Raw genomic sequence first — 19,924 nt, 5'->3', positions numbered from 1 at the left:
TAAAATAAATTATCTCATTATCACATTATTCTAGAGAAAACGTGACAGAAAATTTTACTTTACATTCCGGTCGCTAATGTTGCAGCAATTTTTACACATTTCACCTGGAACTTTGGAAAAAATCCAACATTTGAATGCTGTCCCACTATTTGTTTCATTGAATCAAGATATTAGAAGATTAAATAAGGATTTCTGTATAAAAAATAAAAAAACCCAAACTGCTATTAAAGTCAAATTATTTTTATGATAAATTGGTTGGTGCATAATACGTAATATTAACGTGATCAAACGTAACGTAATCATCATAATGACGTATTCATTCACAGCAGATCTAAGTATTTACCCACATAGACACTCCATACATCATAAAAGGGCCATAAACAAACCACAAAATGTCCAAAGGTTACCTCCTTGCTGTTTTTTTTTTTTTTTTTAAGTGTTAAAGCCACAAAAATATAAATTAACAACCATAGACAATTGTGTGTAATCAATGGTCTTAGTTTCATTTGATATGTGACTGGAATAAAATCGAGCAGGCAAAAAATAATGTGAGTTTATAACATTTATTAGACTTTCATGTAGTGAAAAGACCAATGAACTGTACATTTAAGGGAATATTTAACATGATAAAGAATATTGATGAGCTGATTTAAGTGCTTGGGTGTTTGAGCAACCCCTGAGTGTTGTAACCATTGGATATTTTTGTCCTGTTCATCATACCTATTATATCCTTCTCATATTGGCCAGATAATACCATACTACATATAACCAATGACGTGTGTCAAGAAAGCAAGTCAACTGTCAGTTCCATACTTGATCCTGTGAAAGGATCCCACTTCCAGGCATTCAAACCTGTATGCAAAAGAAGCCTGTAAACATCCCCTCAATAACATATGACTACAAAATGTAACCTTTTTTTTTTCAGGTATCCTGGGATTTAAGATGATGTTCTTTGAGTGTTAATACAGAGTATTAATTTTGAACTATGAAACAATATTCTTTTAATCAAGGCAAATTAGGACTATTATTATTATGACAATAGCACATCACAGAGGCACCACCACAGGAATGATGGGAATGATATAGATCTACTTGGCAATTCACTACTCCAAACTGATCTATATGCAGACAGATCCATTAGAAGACACAAGTAGAGATCATTTTTCCACTCAAACACAAATGCAGCCTATGTTTGACACAATGAAATGATGGATATATTATGAACCTGGATCTGAAGTGCAAGCAGTTAGTTTTTTTATTTTTATTAATCTTAATCTGATTAATTTGTCACTGAATAGTTTTCAAATCACAGAAATGAAACTAATGATACAGTATGAGAATAGAATAGATATTACATTTTATATTAAAATGATTTCATCAATCCGATGAAAGCTATTTGTAGCCTCTGACCATTCTTCTGAGATTTTAAAAGTAAAATTAAACTGGAAATACTTTTCCCATCACTCCATGCATTCGTGTCTACTTATACAAAACACAATTCACCGCACAAGAAAGGTCTAAATTCAGAAGACCTTGATTCTTTCTTACCAAGCTGTCGGCACACTTGAGATATCAAGCTTCACTCAAAACATTAAGAGCTGCTCTACAGTGACAACAGTAAATGGATTAGGGATGAATATGAAAAGAACCTCTGTGGACAAAAACTACAAGGTCAAATTAATGTAGTGAAGTTCACAGTTTCAGTGCAGACACAAAACAAACTCCTTTAAAAGCGGAGCGTGATCCACTGTGTCCAATTCAGGTTCAGATAATTAGCTCCAAATTGTATAGTTTTTAAACATACATAAATTTGACCTCATTGAGATCACATGACTGAGCACTGCTCTGCTCCAGGAATCCCTTGTGCTCCAGGAAGGTGCAGAGCTTCTGGGTCAAAATTCAAGCCAGGAGGCTGAAAATATAAGAGAACAAACATTTTGATTATGTAAATGACATATCTATTGTAAAATAATAATAATAATAATAATAACAAAATACTCACTGCCTCTCCAGCTAGCTCTTTTGGAGGTTGACCCAAGTCTTGCAGCTAAGGGTAAAACATTATTAACAAAATATTAACATTTCTGTTACGTAACATTTCTGAAAAATTATATTAAGTTATATTATTATGTTTTTAAGTAAAAAGGGTACAAGAAAAAGATGAAGTAATTCATACATATAAACAAACCTGAAAATATGGCTCTAAATCATTATAAAAATAATTGGATTACTCAATTTAAAAATTATATGTTTTTTACCTTTTGCATGAGTTCTAGAATGTTATCAAATGTGCTGTCTTTGTCTCCATCTTTCTCAAACTGGCTGCATATCTCTCCCATGATCTTGTACTGTTGCTCATACCGCATGAACTGGTCTGGGGGGAGGGACTGCCTGTTGCCCTCCAACCATTCTGGGTACTAAATGCAAATTGCGTGATATTAGTAAAAAAAAATTTAAATGGAAATGTGTTGCAAGATTTTCTGAAAATAAATATTTAATTGATGATAGGCATATACACTGGCACCAGAAAAAGGTTGGACAATCAGTAAGACAGTCAGATAGATGCTGTAAACAACTCACCTTCTCCGTTATCTCTTTAAGAGAAGGATAGAGAACTTCTTTAGACAAAAGGTTCTGCATGATGGACTGCATAATTGGGAGAATATTGCCATCTTCTCCTCCTCCCTCCCCATTTTCATTCAATCCCAGGTTCTCCAAGGTCTTTACCAGATCATCTCCAGCCAGTCCTGCACTCTGCATTTAAAGGTAAAAGCAAGTGGTGCTCACTGCAGAGCCAAATGACATCTAGATCCCCCTCTCTGGACGTCATGGGTTGAGCTTGACCAAGTCCCACTCTACCTCTGTAGAACTAAGGGGTGGAGGGATAGGGTAATGGGTAGGATTAGGGTGTGGTTGGACCATCTAGCTCTACATATTACGTCCAGAGAGGGGGAGCTGGACTTCACGCTCCACCCATGGGTCTGCAGTGAGCCGCCTCTGACTTTTGTTTATCACATTTCTTCAAAAAAATTTCTGCCATACATTACCTTGCAAATTTGGGATCAGGAAGATATTTTTACTTAATATTAATACTTAAAATAAAAATGAATACTTTTATTCAGCAAAGATGTAATAAATTGATCAAAAGTGATCTCAAGTACTTTATAATGTTATAATATATTTAGATTTCAGCTAAAAGCTGTCTTTTGGGGGTTCTAATCAGTCCTCATATCGTTTTTTTTTGTTTTTTTTACATTCAGCATGATTTTCAAAAACAACAAATTAGAGCCCTTAGATCGGCTCTTATTTAACACAAATGAACGTCAACTGGATGCGTTTCATTTGCATTAGGCATATCCGTGCAGAAAGAGGTTTTTAAAAATGTGGTAGGGACAATATCAACCCTGGCAAAAAGTGGTGGGGACATTTAACATAAAGAGTTATTTAAAATTGTGATTATACATTTACTGTATTTTAGATCAAATAAATGCATTCTTGGCGACCATTAGAGACTTCTTTCAAAAACAGAAAAAATATCATACCGATCCCAAACTTTTGTAGTGTATCATTAAAACCATGTCACACTATTTCCTTGAATTCATTTACATTGCAATATGAGAAACTCAAAGTGGGTTTACCTGGAGGTTGTCTGCATTTTGTGCCAAACCACTAAGGGTCTCTTTAAGACAGGAGGTGAACTCTTGCTGTGAAGCTACATCTGTGCCTAAATTAAAAAATATATAATTTGTCAAAACAATTAGAATATAGGATAATAGCTGGTATATCTTCATCCAACAGTGCTCCATTTCAGATTACTCACCTACTTTACCTGCTGCCTCAGACAGCTTATGAAAATGTTGTAGAAGGTCAGGTTCTTCTTGCGCTAGCTCAGCCATGGCTTTCTCCCACTCCTCGCGTGCTTGATTGGCCATCTCACCATCAAAGAGAGTCTCAAAGAACTTACTGTCCTCGAGCAGAGGGGGCTAAGGATGAAATGAACAGAGGAAAAAATTTAAATGAACCGGCAACAATCATGAAACAAACTTACTGTAGAATTGCAAGAGTGCCGGAAAATTTTGGAAAAATCTGGTCACTACTTGAATTGCTATAAAAATTTAAATATGTGTTTATTACCTTCTCACTCGTACCTGCATCAGGGGCAGTGGGGGCCTCAGGGGCCATAGGGGGAACACTGGTCTTGTCGAAATCATCAAGAGCACCTGTAGTTGAGGTTGAGGAAACACTAACATTAGTGTACCAGTAGTTGAGGTTGAGGAAACACTAACATTAGTGTACCAGAGGTATACGTGCATCTGTTTTGATTATATATAATCATGTGACTGATTTCATTACACGGCATGAATAGCAAAGTTGGCTAGTAAACATGCAGCTCCTAAAGCTCCATTTAACTTCAAAACCCGGTTTGAACATAATTTACGAGTATTTATGGGACCATAAAAGAGATAGACTGAGGATCTCTAATTAATTAAACGACGAACAGTGTAATGTTTTCACATGCCTAAAAAAAGTACAATCACTGAGACAAGCATGAGCATAGTAGCGGAGCAGCAACTGCACTGTGACAACCGCCTTCTAAACGCTAGTTCACTAAAGAGTAACATTACAAAAGGGCTCAAACATTCGCACATTTTAACTGACGTTATTTTTATATTTAAGTCATCCTCCAAACTTACTGTCTAATAATTCGTCCAGTTCGCTGTCTGGAGCACCCTGATGGTCTGATGCTGACGCCATCTTGCTTCTCAATGACAAGACCAGCAAATTTGTCGCAAAATAATGACGTCCATTAAAAACATCTTTGGAAGTTTTGTGTGTGCGTGAGTGTGTGTGAATTTTTCAGATTTATTATATCAACATTTGAATATACAATTGTGTTCGCGTTCAATAATTATTATGAGCATACCATTATTATCCTCGTGGTTATTAGTTTTTTTTTAATGCGTTATTTTTTATTCCCAATTGTTAATAAATGTGTTCTACTTAAAAAGAATAATAAATGAAAATAAATAAATGTATATGATACCGTTTAAAGTAGACTTTAAAAAAATGTAGGCTAGCCTAGGCTATATGTTGTAAAACCAATTAGCCTAATATATAGACGGAATTTATTTTTGAGGATTACTATTATATGGCTTTAGAATTCGAGTGATGCTTTATTTCCCTGGTACAGTGCCCCCTACTTGTTTACTAGATTCAGTGACTTCCGCAATTTTATCTGGTTTCGATTTTTAAATCCATCAAGTCATATCAGTGTTCGTCACTGCTGAGGTTGAACTGGACCGAGAGACCTTGATAGAACCGTGTTTTAAATATGTGTGTATAGATTACGCGTTCACGCGAATCGATTAAAGCAGAGCCATGGCTCTAAGGAGAAGAGTTTTCGGAATTTTTCTTAAAATTGCTTCTCTTCTTTTATCGGTGAGTTTAGGCAGCATCATGCACTTGTTTGTTTCGTTTGTCATCATAATACTAATGCATTTGCCATAACTACTTATATATAATTGCATGTTTTCTCTAGAAGTGGCTTTGTATGTTGGTTTAAAACATAATTTTTTATGAATGGCCTTTTTGAGAATTCTATAATCCGAACTAAATTTCAATATCATCATATTTTTGTAAAAGCTGTATGGTAAATAAGTGAACACAATACAGGCAAGGGTCAACAATGATGGAGGTAGATTTAAAATGATTTTTTAAATGTTGAACTGTGTTCTTGCCCTGGGAAATATTAAAGTGTAACAACTAGCCTTGGATATAGCCTATATAGGCCTACACCTTGTGTAATATGTATAGGCAACAAAAGTATAGGATTATTTGTATGAGTGTGAAAAAAGATGTGTTTTTCTAAAACAGTGACATGACTGCTCACATGTACAGCACATGACAAGAAATGGCTTTTAGGAAATACATCTGCTGTTTTGTTTCCTCTGGTTTTTAAATTCCTTCGTTCTTTACTTTATCTAGCTGGCTGGGATTACAGGTCTGGGTGGTTCATTCTTGCTGCATAAATACAGAGAATACAGTATGTTCTTTAGCAGCTTATATATAATTCTCCCTGCACTGCTGGCTGTTGTCGGAGGAGCCATCCTCTTTATCAGTGGAAGCATTGGCTGTCTGATGTCCAACAAAAAACCTTCATGTCTTCACGGATTGGTGAGATGGAAAAAACCTTGTATTTTTATGAAGTAAAAACAGGACTGAATAATAATAATTTACTCATAAGAATGAGGTGTGGTGTTCATATTTGTATTTTTCTTGTCTTTCAGTTTGTGTATTTTCTCATTATTGTGTTTTGCGTTGTGGTTACTACTGCAGCATTGGCATACACTCATAAAAGGAAGGTAACTGGAATTTTAAGTTACTTGGCTTTAAAAAAAAGTGTATTTCACTGAAATGGTTTTAATATTAAATTACATCTTTTTTTAGCTCGATGTAGACTTGGCTCCCCTTAAAGATGTGTTTCAGAACTACAGTGGTAATAGCCAAGATCCTGATACCAAAGCAGTAAATGCCCTTCAGCGTGAGGTATTTGCACAGAAATCTTTAGGATTTCTATGTGTTTGGTAAAATTAGATTGTAACACTTTTTTTTGTTACAGTTGCGGTGTTGTGGTGTTTACAACTACACAGACTGGTTAGAAACACCCTGGTTTAATCACAGTAGGAAATACGAAGTTCCTCTAAGCTGCTGCAAAAAAAACTTTCACGACTGCAATGGGACTTTAGACTCACCCCTGCTTCTCTATAATGAGGTACAGACACTAATTACATTTCAGCTACCCTATGTATAAGATTTTTAATATTTTTAATATTCTCCTGCTAGACTTACAGCTTACAGCTAAGGCTCTACCATTATGTTAAAGTTGGCATTAAATGAAAATTCAAATGCATTTTCTAAATGCATGTTAAATATCTTGTTGTGAATGATTCATTCTTGTATGTTTCTTTTTTCTTTTTTTGTTGTTGTCACAACTTGACCTTCCGGTCCAATCAACAACCGATGCATAGAACGAAGCCCACACCCTATATTTTGTCCTTTTTAAGGCCTGTTCACACCAAGAACGATAACAATAACTATATCAGCATTCACACCAACGCACAATATCCTTCTGTTTATTCTAAGTGTGTGCTGCAGTTTTGTCGCCTGCCGATATATATGCTCTAGTTCTGTAAAGCAGGATGGATTCTGATTGGCTGTCAATGTTTTTATCATTCATCAGCTGAAAATAGTTCTGAAAGTGATTCCAACGACATCGTTCCTCTGTGCCGTAATCATTATAGTTGTGGACTCTGCTATTCTTTTATATTTAGAATTTTTTTTAGAACTATATCATTCCAGTTATCGTCCTTGGTGCGTAGAAGCCTTTACACTCAGATGTACGTCACAATATGTACAAAAAGACGGGTAAAAAAGACAGTATGCTGTGTGAAATAGACACTTAACGCCTCGTCACTGCTTCCGTTTTAAAAACGCGGCGCTCCCATTGAAAACTATTGGAAAAATGCGCTAGCCTGGATACAAGGCCTAAGTGTCTGAACACCAGTGGGCAGGGCCTGTAATGCGACAATGTATAACTATTCGTCAATGTCATATGGAGGTAGTCATATGCAAATGTATTTGCCCGTGTGACGACACAGATCCCGCAAAATCAAAATTTGCCATTTTGGAGCTTGATTAAATATGATGAAATACTTGATAAAATGCTTTGTTTATAATGAGAATGACATTTTAAGCTATGAAACATGCTGGATGTTTTGGTGCACAGACCTCTTATATGTCAAAAGATCAAGGCAAATTTGATTTCTCATATCATGACCCCTTGTATTTTACCTGAAATATTTCTATAAAAAGGTTTAAAAATGAACAAATTAGGCTTTGTTTGTGAATTACTGTAAATTAGGTTTGCATATGAGCATTATAAGCCAGATTCAACATTGTTTTCTTTCTATTCTAGGGCTGTCAAAATAAAATTGAGGAGAAGTTACGACTTGTGTTGGATATCATCATGATGAGTTCTTTAGTGGTTCTCTTTCTACTAGTGAGCTTTGTGACTTGAATTATAATTCATTTATTCCCCCCTGATCTTTTACAAGATTTATAATGTCATCTCTGACCCTTCCCTCATCAGGTAATGTCTTGGATTACAGTGGCACAGCTAATGGGACATCAACCCCCGCAAGAGTATCGAATCCTGGACAAAGAATAAAAGCCACTGTTGGAAATTGTATCTTGCGACTTTTCTCATGAATGTGTACACAATGATTATATATACATACCGGTCAGAAGTTTGGAAACATAAGTATTTTTAATGTTTTTGAAAAAAGTCTCTTATGCCCATCAAGCCTGCATTTATTTGATCAAAAATACAGAAAACAGTAATATTGTGAAATATTATTACAATTTAAAATATTAGTTTTCTATTTTAATATAGGCTACTTTAAAATATAATTTATTTCTGTGATGCAAAACTGAATTTTCATCAGCCATTACTCAAATCTTCAATGTCACATGATCCTTCAGAAATCATTCACATATGCTGACTTGATACTCAGTTATTATCAATGTTTGAAACAGTTGTGCTGCTTAATAGTTTTTGGAACCTGTGATACTTTTTTCAGGATTCATTGATAAAAAAGTAAAAAAGAACAGCATTTATTCAAAATAGAAATCTTTTCTAACAATTAAAAACTTTACTATCACTTTTTTCAATTTAACACATGTACTTGCTGAAAAAAAGTATTAATTTTTTTTTTTTATATAATACGGACCCCAAACTTTTGAATGGTTAGTTTATATTGTTACAAAAGATTTCGATTTTAAACAAATGCTGTTCTTTTTTAAAACTTTTTTTATTCATCAAAGAATCCTGAAAAAGTATATAGAATTATAAAAAAAAATATATTAACTGTTTCCAACATTGATAATAAATCAGCATATTAGAATGATTTCTGGAGGATCATATGTGACACTGAAGACTGGAGTAATGGCTGATGAAAATTCAGCTTTGCATCACAGAAATAAATTAAATTTTAAAGTATATTAAAATAGAAACCCATTATTTCACAATATTACTGTTTTTTCTGTGTTTTTGATTAAATAAATGATCACAATGAGCAAAAGATACTATTTTCAAAAACATTAAAAATAGTAATGTTTCCAAACTTTTGACTGGTACTGTATAGTGTATTATATATTTTATATTTCACTGTTACGAAATTCGAATCATTCTGATAATATCATCCAGTCAACGTTTTCCTAAATTTCAACATTAATCTAAAGTAGCCTATGTCTCTTCACAATACCTGTTCTATGAATATTTGATATGCACGCACAGCAAGGGCGTTTTATTTTGCACAATAAATCTGTTAAATATTGAATCAAATGACTGGTTTTATTATAGTGACTGTTGATCTGTATAATGGATTATGGAAGTGGGAGGGGTTAAGACTTCCGCTTCCTCGGCATAGTACCATTGTGGCGTGTTTTTTGTGTCACGAGAGCGCAGCGCCAAAAAGCCACGTTCTGCTAAAGCTCCGCGTGCATCCATTCTACTGCAGAATCGGATAGACTTTTAAGTTGGTAAGGCGCCATGTATATATTTTTAAACTTGTCTTTTTTATCATGATGCATTTAAATTGGTTTATTAAGATCTAGTAACGGTTATAAATCTGTTCGGTGTTTGAGGCCTGGCTTTATTTGAGTTAGGCCCCTTAGCGCAGCCTGCTCGAGTTTGAGCTCGAGAGTTGCATGGGATTTAACGAGCGAGTCATCGCGAAAATAAGGGGACGGTGTGTGGGGAACGAGGCCTCGTGTTGTGTGGTATTTTAATGCTAGACCTATTTGAATCGCTGATTCTTCACAAACATGCTGTGTAATGCCGCAAGGTTGTTGTCCTGTAGCTACGATACGAAACCGTAACAATGGCGAGGTAATCTACACAAGCATGAGTGATGTCCTGCTGCGGGGTAACGTTAGTTGTAAATTCCACGCCCCCACGACTAGGCAGAATTACAAATGTCGTTTATTCCGTTTTTTTTTTTTATGATAGTAGTACATTTTTGTTCTGATAAGTTTAATAAGCTCAACCGCCCGTGTAAATGTCGTATAAACGGTTGTCGTGATTGAATGAAAATTATGGAATGTTCAAAATGAAACGGAACTGTCCCCGGAACACTCTTTGTTTATGCCATCAATTAGTTATTAAAATATATTTTATGCAAAAGCATTTTACTAGGTAGACGTAGTTTGGCTTTGTTTAAGATTAAGGTTAATCAGCCATGTTGTGTTAAAAAAAAGAAGTTTATTTAACCTATTATTAATATTATGACTTTAATTCGTGCAGTCCAAAATAGATTCACAGAATTAGCCTATGTTTTATGCCATGTAGATTTGTTTAAAGGGATAAAACAGTATTTACACTGTAGTTGTACCTAATTCTTGGTGTTTTCTTTCCATTTATAAAAACTACAAATTATATATATATATATATGTATGTATATATATATATATATATATATATATATATATATATATATATATATATATATATATGTGTGTGTGTATATATAAGTTTGCAGTGTAAAGAAATTTAACAAGCACACCTTTTATATAATGTCAACATTGAGATGTTGTGCAGGCAGTACAGACTCAAAGTGAGGTGCTAAAAATACACGCTGAAATTACACCAGTCTTAATGGCCGATGGTTGTTATTCTTTTTCCACAGGTTATATCAGAAGGTGGCTCATCTTATCTTTTCGCCCTTCTTTTATTTTAGTTTATTTATTTTACTCTGAACCCCCAAACCCGCCTTTGCCTTCCCTACCACCCCTTTTTGTCAGCGTGTATTTTTATTACCTTATTTTGTTTTTGGTATCTTCAGAGTTGGGATCTGTGACGGCTCTTCATGGCAGTCAGAAGGGGACACGTTAGATACTTAAAAGTGAGTAGAATTTGCGTCCATCAGGGACTGAATGTGGATTTTAAAAATAAACTGAACCTGTAAGCTGGAGTTAGTAGTGTTTAGTGCTTGTAGGCTGTTTTCGTCCATGTAGTGCTGTAGCCTGTGTGAAGCGAGTAATACTTGAGGTTTAATGCTGTCATCTGAGGTAGACTTTTCGCTGAATGCACTAGACATGTTATTAGGTGTTGCATAATGTCAGCTGAAGGTATCTAGCCTGGCAAATGCTGCAAAGTTTAACCATGTTTATAGGGACCAGCTCGCGATCGAAGTAGTCGGATAGAGAGTGACCAGAATTGTCTATGAGTGATTCAGACCACTTTATCAAAACCTCCAATGATGGTTTGAGTGGGAGGGACTGTAATAATGCCTGTTTGTTTCAGCCTTGAAGGTTGACTGGCTACCCATGTGGAATACACAATAAGACCTCTCTTCTAACGTGAATGGGACGCACTGTCCGATATCAGAATAATCATGGTGACCACAGTGTTCGGTTCCTCCTTCACCTAAAATGCCTTGAAGGGGTTAGACATCCAAGACCCCCTTTTTTAAACCATTAGTACACTTCCATATTTTATTGTTTTTGTGTTGAATGAATTGTGGTCATGTGCAATTTCAGCTGGACTCCATTGGAGGCAGTGCTGAATGCTGATCATAGAATGTAAAAGAACAGCAGTACAGTGAGTCCCGTTGACGGTTACATCTGTCCTTTTGCTAAATTTTTTTCCTGTTTTAGCTTGGTACTTATTCTTATCACTCATAGTTAATTTTTGTGGTATATATTGAAGTTTCATGTTTGGTGATTAACAAACTGGTTTAGGTCAGGTAGTAACATTTTGAAGATTACATATTAATAAGACAAAGGTAAAATATGTTCTGAAAGGGAATGTTATATTGCTCTGTTCTACTGTTCCAGTTCCTTGTTAACGATATGTAATGTTTTTTTTTGTCGGTAAGTGACTAGGTGTGATTTTCTTTTCTCGTTTGTGTAATGTAGAGTAGAAATGCAGCCAAACTGAGGTGTAATTAATGAAATATGTTTCAGTGGGGATTTGTAATAGAGGCATTTTGAAGTCATTAGAAGAACTGTCTTGCAGATGCTTGTAGTTGCATTATTTTTTTCCCTAGGCAAGAATATAAATCCCTTAATTCACAAATTGGATGCTTTTCTGTCTTTAAAATTTAAGGAAATGCTCCAATTTATCAATGAAAAAAGCCAATGAAATTTAGCCTTTAAGTGTAAGCATAATGTAATCTCACATAAATGTTTTTTATTTTATGTAAAATTAATTTATTCAAATTTTCTTTAATTGCGTGTTTGTCATTCTATTACTGGCTTGCCAGCTGTAATTGAAAACATTTTCAGCAAGATCTAGGCCTAATATTGAGGCTCTGAGTCTGTACCTGTGCAGGTACAGTCAGGTATCAACAGCAAGTAGCAAATTTTCATGTAAAATAAGTGCATAATGAGTTTGCGGTAATATTCAATATTGTCTAATTACATTTTTATTGGCAAAAATGTATAACCCTCACAGAAACTTGTTTTGATTATTTCTAGGAAGTCTATGACATGTCGAACGGTTACGAAGATCACATGGCCGATGAGCCTAAAGATGCCAAAACAAACCTCATCGTCAACTATTTGCCTCAGAATATGAGCCAAGATGAGCTGCGGAGTCTCTTCAGCAGCATTGGGGAGGTGGAGTCTGCTAAACTTATTCGTGACAAAGTAGCAGGCAAGTATTCATCAGCACTTTGCACACTGGTTTCAAAGCAGACACATAAATTAATTTTGAGAGAAGATATTGTTTGTCTTTGTTGGTTTAGGGATGTAGTGCCTTTATTTTGCAGGGTTTGCATGAAGCCATGTTGTCAGTTAAAAAACAGAATGAATTTATTAAAAGATTTGCGCTTTTAGACAAACTTTTGAAGCACTGGAAGTGTTTCTTCACAATTTTGTAGTCTTCATTTCAGTGTTGACAGAAAAAAAAAACTACATATTTTTAGTTTCCTTTCTCAGGCCTGTCCCAAGTCAACGTGGATTTATTTGTTGGCATCAGTTTTTTCCCCAGAAGTTTAACATTTGATACTAGGATGTTTTTTTCCTTTGTATTTGGAACGTTTCAACTTTTTTTTGTTTTGTTTGTTTTATTGTTTTCCTTTTTTTTTCTCTAGGCCACAGTTTAGGGTACGGATTTGTTAACTATCTTAACCCTAATGATGCAGAAAGAGCAATCAGTACTCTCAATGGACTGAGACTACAGTCTAAAACTATCAAGGTAATGTGACAAAAGGTGCTCCTGTGTAAAGTTAAATTGTGTCATTGCTTCAGACCACCGGTTGTGAGAACAAGGCAGCGAGAACAAAGTAAAGTTGTTGGAGTAGAATTGCTCAGACCTGATGGAATCTTGGTTGTGGCCTTTTTATCAGGCTTTTCAATATTTAGATTCATCTATTTAAAGATTTGTTTTATTATCTATGGATTACAGGTTGCAAACATGTTGCTTTTAATGCTGTTTGAATTCTATGAAAGTTTTTGCATTTCTATAAAATTTAGTATTTGTAAAGGACCCATGGCAAACTATTTGTTGGGTGGGTGTTCCCTATTTGAAAATAATTTACAATTTTTAATATCAATTTAAAAAATGTACTTAAATTGAAGAATCTACGTTTGCATCTCTTTTTTTAATTGATTTTTTATTAAGAGATTTCCTAATAATCTCCAGGGGAGGTATTTCTTCAGGATCTGATCTTTTAACTTTGCTCTTTCTGACAGGTGTCATATGCCAGGCCAAGCTCTGACACCATAAAGGATGCCAACCTTTACATCAGTGGGCTGCCTAAAACAATGACGCAGAAGGACGTAGAAGAAATGTTTACACGTTATGGCAGAATAATCAACTCCCGTGTCCTCGTCGATCAAGCGTCAGGTTGGTAGATGAGCAAAGTTGATTTTGACACCTGTTCAATGTTCTGTAAGCTAGTGTGTATTAAAGCATTCACCTTTTTATCCTCATTGCAGGACTCTCTCGTGGTGTGGCTTTCATTCGATTTGACAAGAGGTCGGAGGCAGAGGATGCAATTAAGGACTTGAATGGGCAAAAGCCGCCAGGCGCTGCAGAGCCCATCACTGTCAAGTTTGCTGCCAGTCCCAACCAAGTGAAAAACTCACAAATTATTTCCCAGGTTTACCACACACAGCCTCGCCGCTTCGGGGGGCCCGTCCACCACCAGGCCCAGAGATTCAGGTGAATGAAGTCCAAGATTGTATTTCTCTATTTGCTTGGTTAGCATATCCAGTGGTGCGCAATGCTGCGCATGCATGGTAAAAATAAACTATTTAAAAAATAAGCGCAGCAGAAAACGTGGAGGGAAGCGTTTATTTTTCCGCAATTAGGGGTGCAACGAATCGCAGTTGATCCGTGATCACACATGATATGCGGATTAACTGCTAAGTTTAACTATCGTAGAGTGAAAATTTGTCATTTGGATATTTTGTCTTGCCAATTTATACATTCAAATGCTTTTAAATGCGAAAGAGGCGAAAAATCGGGACTCGCGCAATGTTATCTGTGCGCACAGCATCCCGCACCCGAAGTGCATGCAGAGGGAGATAGAGAGAGGGGCGTTTCAGACAGCACTCGAACACCAAATTGATTCCTCTTTCACGTTAACTTGCGCTTGAATGGACGCATACTAGGGATGTTAACGATTAATCGACGATCGATTAATTGTCGATAATACATGATTAAAGGAACCGTATGTAAGATTGTGGCCAAAACTGGTACTGCAATCACTTTCAAATTACTGTAGAGCGGTGTATCCCCATCCCCCTCCCCCTCCCCCCTGACTCGAGGTTGCCAGTTAGGCTGGCATTTTTTTATCCGACACGTTTGTAGCTGCAGCTGTGGTAACTAGAGCAGAGCTGGCAACCCGGATGCCGAAACACTACTGACTTCATGATTGGTAGATAGGTGGAGGGTGGAGCATCAGGCCAAAACACATGACAACATCAGGGCTGCGTTCAGCCCCGGCAAAACGTTGCACAACGTTTTTTAAACAGAAACGGTGATGCGTTGAACACTGTTCTGATGACGCAAGAGTTGCAACTATGGCAGCTGAGAAGGCTCATTCTTTGTGTTCTTTGTGAAGAATTTTCTGAGCCTGATGAAGTCGGTATAAATATGTGTTTAATACTACAAAATATGCTGGATGTTACTGCACTTGCCGCCCAGAACAAAAGAGAACATCCCAATCGAGTGATGGGATTGCTGAAACTGAAATGGAAGCACACATCTTACCTAATTCAGACTAAAATACATCTATTTAGCCTCACATACTGACTTTATTTGTAGGTCATACTGTTTTAATACCCTGTATTTTTTTTCTCATTTTTAGGAAAAGCACTTAATTACCATTGTTTATTTCTATACCAAATGTCATACACTTGCAATGAAGCTAAAAATATAAACAACTACATCATTATGTTGATATCCTATATTTTTACAATAAAACTTACGACAAACATGTCTTCTAATATCCTCAGTTGTTGCGTATACCGAGCTGCATCGAACACATTTGTAAATTACTTTCCTTGAACCCATTGTGCAAGTTCACTTTAATACCGCATGCTTTACATACATGTTGCTGCTGATTGGACTGCAGTTCTGACACACCCACCAAACAAGAGAAAACGTATCTCAAACCCCGTTGCACACCGGTGCACGCCGTTTCCAGGAAACATGATGTTCAACCCGGAAACCGTAGCAAAACGTTGCGCACCGTTTTGAACTTGAACATGCCCCAGTTGAGGGCTGCAACTTCCCTTTTAAATGACAATATCCTGGCCAGACTACTGTTGTCAGTGATATAAGTATTTGAAATGAACATGATTTATTAATGTCTAGTGACATATCAGGGCCATTTTATGATTAATTGAAATACATTTCTTACATACGGTTCCTTTAAATCGATAAAACGTATCGATCATCGATTAAGCAGGTTCATGGGCGTGCGTGCTGCACAACCACAAAACATGTAAAGCGAGCACACCGGCGTTATGTTTGGGACCATTTTACACCTTCATCATGACTATAAGTTTACGTGTGCATTCACAGCCTTTTGTTTTGTGCAAATGTAAGTTGTAATATTGTGTTTATTATGTGTAGGCCTATCTATATCTGATTTATCTCATATAGGATGCATTTGGTTAAGAATTAATGTAGTAAAGTGTGCGGTGATCCTCTTCAGCTTCAGCGTGCAGCTCAAACGGCAATGCACGACTAATAATGACTATTGGGACTGTCATATTACATAACATTATAAAGAAAACAATATTGTAATAAAACAATGTGAATTATTTGGGTTTAGTTGCTGTTGCGTTGCTCCAGGAAGACGCATCCACAACACGAGTCATTCTGAATGGCACGTAACTTAGTTTAAGTTCACTTGTGCATTCACGTCATTTTGTGCAGATATCATTTGTAATATTGTTCATTTTGAATAAATCTGATTAATCTCATATAGGATGCGTTTCTGCACGACTAATAATAACTATGATTGGGACTGTCATATTACATAACATGAGAACACTATTTTATTAAATCGTTGTGAATTCATTGGGTTTAGTTGCCGTTTTCAGTGCGTTGTTCCAGGAAGTGCACGTCCACAACAGTCACACATTCTGACAAGCACGCATCTGAGGCGGCGTTGTATTAGTTATATTTGATTATTAAATTGATAATTTAATTAAATTAATCACATCGAAACATTTTACAATCCTACTAGCCCTTTATTTAGATTTAAAACCATTCTCATTCATTTGGTGAGGAACGCAGAGTTTTGAGCAATATTTGCAGACCCTGTCATGCTGTTGGTCATATGCCACTGCAGCGTTAGGGATGCGTTAGGGATGTGTTAGGGATGGGATATTGCAGTATTAAGGCTAACGATTAATTGATCGCTAATTTAAACGACGATCGATCATGGGAATTTGTGAAAATTGACATCCCTAACGCATGCACACAATTATGTCAAAATGCCCATCTCGGCAAGTATTCTCTCGGTAATGTCATAAGTGAACAGTTGAGAAAGAAATCAGATGTGTGTCAGTATTCAGTGACAGCAGCCTAATATTCCTGATGTTGTCAGTGTCATTAATGTTAATAAAATAAAAAATACAGCTTTAACAAAGATGAACCTATATTTAATTTCTACAGTTAACAGATAGTGTTGTTTTACATTTAGGCAGATTCTGAAAATTCTTTCAGTTCCACAAATGTGTGCATATCTGATGAACTTGTCCTAAATGATGTTATTTCCTGTCTTCAGGTTCTCTCCTATGAGTGTAGACCACATGAGCGGCATGTCTGGCGTTAACATGCCTGGAAACTCCTCGTCAGGCTGGTGTATTTTTATTTACAACCTGGGCCAGGATGCAGATGAGGGCATTTTGTGGCAGATGTTCGGGCCCTTCGGTGCCGTCACAAATGTCAAAGTGATCCGTGATTTCAACACCAACAAGTGCAAGGGATTTGGGTTTGTTACCATGACAAACTATGAAGAGGCTGCCATGGCTATTGCCAGCCTCAACGGCTACCGCCTCGGGGACAAGATTTTACAAGTGTCGTTCAAAACAAGCAAGTCGCACAAGTAGAAAGCAGGGTTGCCAGGAAAATGAAGAAGGGTGTTTTCTGCGAAGCCAGAGAAATTGGCGCCGTTTTGAAAAAGAAAACTATTATTTTAGTGTAATCAAGTCTTCGCAAATGTTCACGTTTCGCAGTCTCGTTTAGACAGTTACTTTTAAGATTCAAGCTGTTGGATGCTTCAAATGCAAGTGTTTTAGGCGTTCTGGTTTATCCCAATATATGACCAATTTTTCGTTTAATACAAATTTGTCTGATGTTAGCCTGGTATTGTTGCTATGTGCCATACGTGGTCGGACACCTCATTCACCAGATGTTGGATTTAAAACTCAGATTTTTTTCTTTCTTTTGTCAATATCTACATCCTACATAGCTCTTCAGTATTTACGATGCCTTAATTTGATGTCATTTTTCCACTTTGCCCTCAATAATGTAGCACTTTTTGGTTTGGCAGGAATCTCATTACCCATCTCACAACAGTTCATTTGTTTATTAAAATCTGAGTCTTAAATCCAGCATGCTGAGTGCTCCATAGAAAAGAAGAGGTAACGGCAAAGAAAATGCCTGTTTTAGTGAGGGGAAAATCTTTAACTAACTTGTTAATCTTTTGTAAGGGACCCTCTGAAAAGACTGAACTAAGAAGGACCAAAGACATGAATGGAAGGTTTAGTTTCTCCCGGCAGAGGTGCATGTTGCACATCCCTAAGAATATTCCAAAAATATTTGGACATTGAATACTAGGTACTGAGTATTTATGTAAAATGTAATCACATTTGAGCATCAGCATCTTCTGTTTATGGTTTGCGTTTTCTTTTGTTTTTGTTTCTCTAGGCTAATACATTAAGTTTAGTTTGTTTATTTGAAAATGGATATCCAGTACTAATGCACATGCTTTTTAAGACTGCCTTGTGATATTTGTGTTTTTTTTTTCTTTTCTTTTTTTGATTTTGTGTTTCCTTTGGAAACCTTTCATTTTGTTTCACATGGCATTTACAATCATTAAATTTTATTTTGTTTTGCTCAACTTTTTGTTTTGTTTCTTTATTTTATCTTTTAATTAGTTCTTTAATTTGATCCATTTTTAGGTACAATGCAGTGTTAGTCAACTTAAGACTATTTCCATATTTAAAGATGCGGATGGCTGAGTTTAGGGCCCTTTCACACTAAGAATGATAACAATAATCATAACTATATTAGCATCCACACCAGTGTTCAAGAACGTTTGGTTAATTCTAAGTGTGTGCTATTTTCTGTCTGCCACTTTAAACGCTCAAGCTTCTTAGAGGGATAGTTAACCCAAAAAAATCCCTATTTTTTCCCATTACTTACTCGCCCTCAAATTGTCTCAAACCTATTTGTCTTCTGCTGAACACAAAATAAGATATTTTGAAGAATGGTGGTAACAAGACAGTTGATGGTGCCCATTGACTTCCATAGTAGGAACAAAAATACCATGGAAGTCAAAGGGTGCCATCAACTGTCTTGTTACCAACATTCTTCAAAATACATTTTGTACATACAAGAAAGAAACTCATACAGGTTTGGAACAACATGAGGGTGAGTAAATGACAATTTTCATTTTTGGGTGAACTATCCGTTTAAAGTCAGGTGGATTCTGATTAGCTGATTCTGATTGTTATGGCTTTTCAGCTCAAAATCGTGAAAGTGATTCCAACGATATTGTTTCTCTGTGCCGTTGTGTGGACCATGCTAATATATATTTAGAATGAATGTTTTTTTTTTTTTTGAACTATCTTTGTTGATGGTTATCGCTCTTGGTGCGAATGGGTCTTTAGCCCGCCAAGACCTCATGAAAAACACTAAATTACCACATTTCATGGTGTTAATTTTGAGTATCAGATCTTAAGTATTTATTTTTCAGGCATCGGACCAAATCATAAATATACAATCTGACAACGTTTCACTTATTTGATTTGGCCAATGGAGTGCCGTTTATTTCGCCTTACTCAGTGGTTCATATTCAACTTTTTCCAGAGGTTTTCAGCCGTAGTTCTCATTAATAAGCGATGGGGAAGATAGAAACGGATAGAAACTCAATCTAACAGTTGTACAGACATGTTCCTCAGCTTTGAGACTCTTGAGGTCTTCCAAATATTAGTTTGTAAAACCCTACATAGGTTATTTTATAGTTAGACAAACCCATGCATTTTCCAAGATGCCTCTTGTGTAAATTGATCATTTTCAGCACAGACAGTTCTTAGGCTCCCTCTGCTACAAGACTTAAGGTTGGTATTGTGTGTGCGTGCCTATATTTATATTATTGTGACTGACACTAATCCT

At 36.1% G+C, this 19,924-nt stretch overlaps 3 protein-coding genes across 5 annotated transcripts; 2 read left to right on the top strand and 1 right to left on the bottom strand.

Moving 5' to 3' along the window:
* Nucleotides 1–549: 549 nt before the first annotated feature.
* On the bottom strand, nt 550–4,820 carry pex19 (peroxisomal biogenesis factor 19). The gene is made up of 8 exons (XM_082172339.1): nt 4,695–4,820; nt 4,135–4,220; nt 3,821–3,983; nt 3,639–3,724; nt 2,581–2,754; nt 2,259–2,417; nt 2,003–2,047; nt 550–1,912 (listed from the first exon to the last, which is right to left on the bottom strand). Exons 1-8 carry the CDS (start codon nt 4,753–4,755, stop codon nt 1,826–1,828), a joined length of 861 nt encoding a protein of 286 aa, XP_082028465.1. The 5' UTR covers nt 4,756–4,820; the 3' UTR covers nt 550–1,825.
* Nucleotides 4,821–5,229: 409 nt separating this feature from the next.
* Nucleotides 5,230–8,771, top strand: tspan37 (tetraspanin 37). Its single transcript, XM_082172058.1, has 7 exons — nt 5,230–5,439; nt 5,986–6,174; nt 6,288–6,362; nt 6,448–6,546; nt 6,620–6,772; nt 7,976–8,059; nt 8,150–8,771. The coding sequence occupies exons 1-7, from the start codon at nt 5,380–5,382 to the stop codon at nt 8,225–8,227; spliced, it is 738 nt and encodes a 245-aa protein (XP_082028184.1). The 5' UTR covers nt 5,230–5,379; the 3' UTR covers nt 8,228–8,771.
* Nucleotides 8,772–8,914: 143 nt separating this feature from the next.
* On the top strand, nt 8,915–18,647 carry elavl1a (ELAV like RNA binding protein 1a). 3 transcript variants are annotated; one of them, XM_082172055.1, is made up of 7 exons: nt 8,915–9,600; nt 10,902–10,961; nt 12,538–12,715; nt 13,155–13,258; nt 13,756–13,909; nt 14,002–14,227; nt 17,310–18,647. In XM_082172055.1, exons 2-7 carry the CDS (start codon nt 10,926–10,928, stop codon nt 17,632–17,634), a joined length of 1,023 nt encoding a protein of 340 aa, XP_082028181.1. In that variant the 5' UTR covers nt 8,915–9,600; nt 10,902–10,925; the 3' UTR covers nt 17,635–18,647. The 3 variants fall into 3 exon arrangements, with proteins under 3 accessions (XP_082028181.1, XP_082028182.1, XP_082028183.1); XM_082172056.1 differs by lacking the exon at nt 10,902–10,961; XM_082172057.1 differs by lacking the exons at nt 8,915–9,600; nt 10,902–10,961; nt 13,155–13,258 and having other exon boundaries at nt 12,577–12,715.
* The last annotated feature ends 1,277 nt before the right edge of the window (nt 18,648–19,924 follow it).

The sequence above is a fragment of the Leuciscus leuciscus genome (genome assembly GCF_965113295.1).
Source record: "Leuciscus leuciscus genome assembly, chromosome: 6".
NCBI lineage: Eukaryota > Metazoa > Chordata > Actinopteri > Cypriniformes > Leuciscidae > Leuciscus > Leuciscus leuciscus.
Note: the sequence above shows the minus strand (reverse complement) of the source record. Positions and strands in the feature narration are given on the sequence as shown.

What these genes read in the sequence shown, in the direction of transcription:
- pex19 (XM_082172339.1), bottom strand. Translation starts at nt 4,755, where the DNA reads ATGGCGTCAGCATCAGACCATCAGGGTGCTCCAGACAGCGAACTGGAC. An exon ending in ATGCAGGTACGAGTGAGAAG is followed by an intron (nt 3,984 to 4,134) that starts GTAATAAACACA and finishes TTTCATCCTTAG; the next exon opens with CCCCCTCTGCTCGAGGACAG. An exon ending in TTAAAGAGATAACGGAGAAG is followed by an intron (nt 2,418 to 2,580) that starts GTGAGTTGTTTA and finishes ATTTGCATTTAG; the next exon opens with TACCCAGAATGGTTGGAGGG.
- tspan37 (XM_082172058.1), top strand. Translation starts at nt 5,380, where the DNA reads ATGGCTCTAAGGAGAAGAGTTTTCGGAATTTTTCTTAAAATTGCTTCT. An exon ending in TTGCTTCTCTTCTTTTATCG is followed by an intron (nt 5,440 to 5,985) that starts GTGAGTTTAGGC and finishes TACTTTATCTAG; the next exon opens with CTGGCTGGGATTACAGGTCT. An exon ending in CCCTGCTTCTCTATAATGAG is followed by an intron (nt 6,773 to 7,975) that starts GTACAGACACTA and finishes TTTCTATTCTAG; the next exon opens with GGCTGTCAAAATAAAATTGA.
- elavl1a (XM_082172055.1), top strand. Translation starts at nt 10,926, where the DNA reads ATGGCAGTCAGAAGGGGACACGTTAGATACTTAAAA. An exon ending in TATTCGTGACAAAGTAGCAG is followed by an intron (nt 12,716 to 13,154) that starts GCAAGTATTCAT and finishes TTTTTTCTCTAG; the next exon opens with GCCACAGTTTAGGGTACGGA. An exon ending in CCTCGTCGATCAAGCGTCAG is followed by an intron (nt 13,910 to 14,001) that starts GTTGGTAGATGA and finishes TCCTCATTGCAG; the next exon opens with GACTCTCTCGTGGTGTGGCT.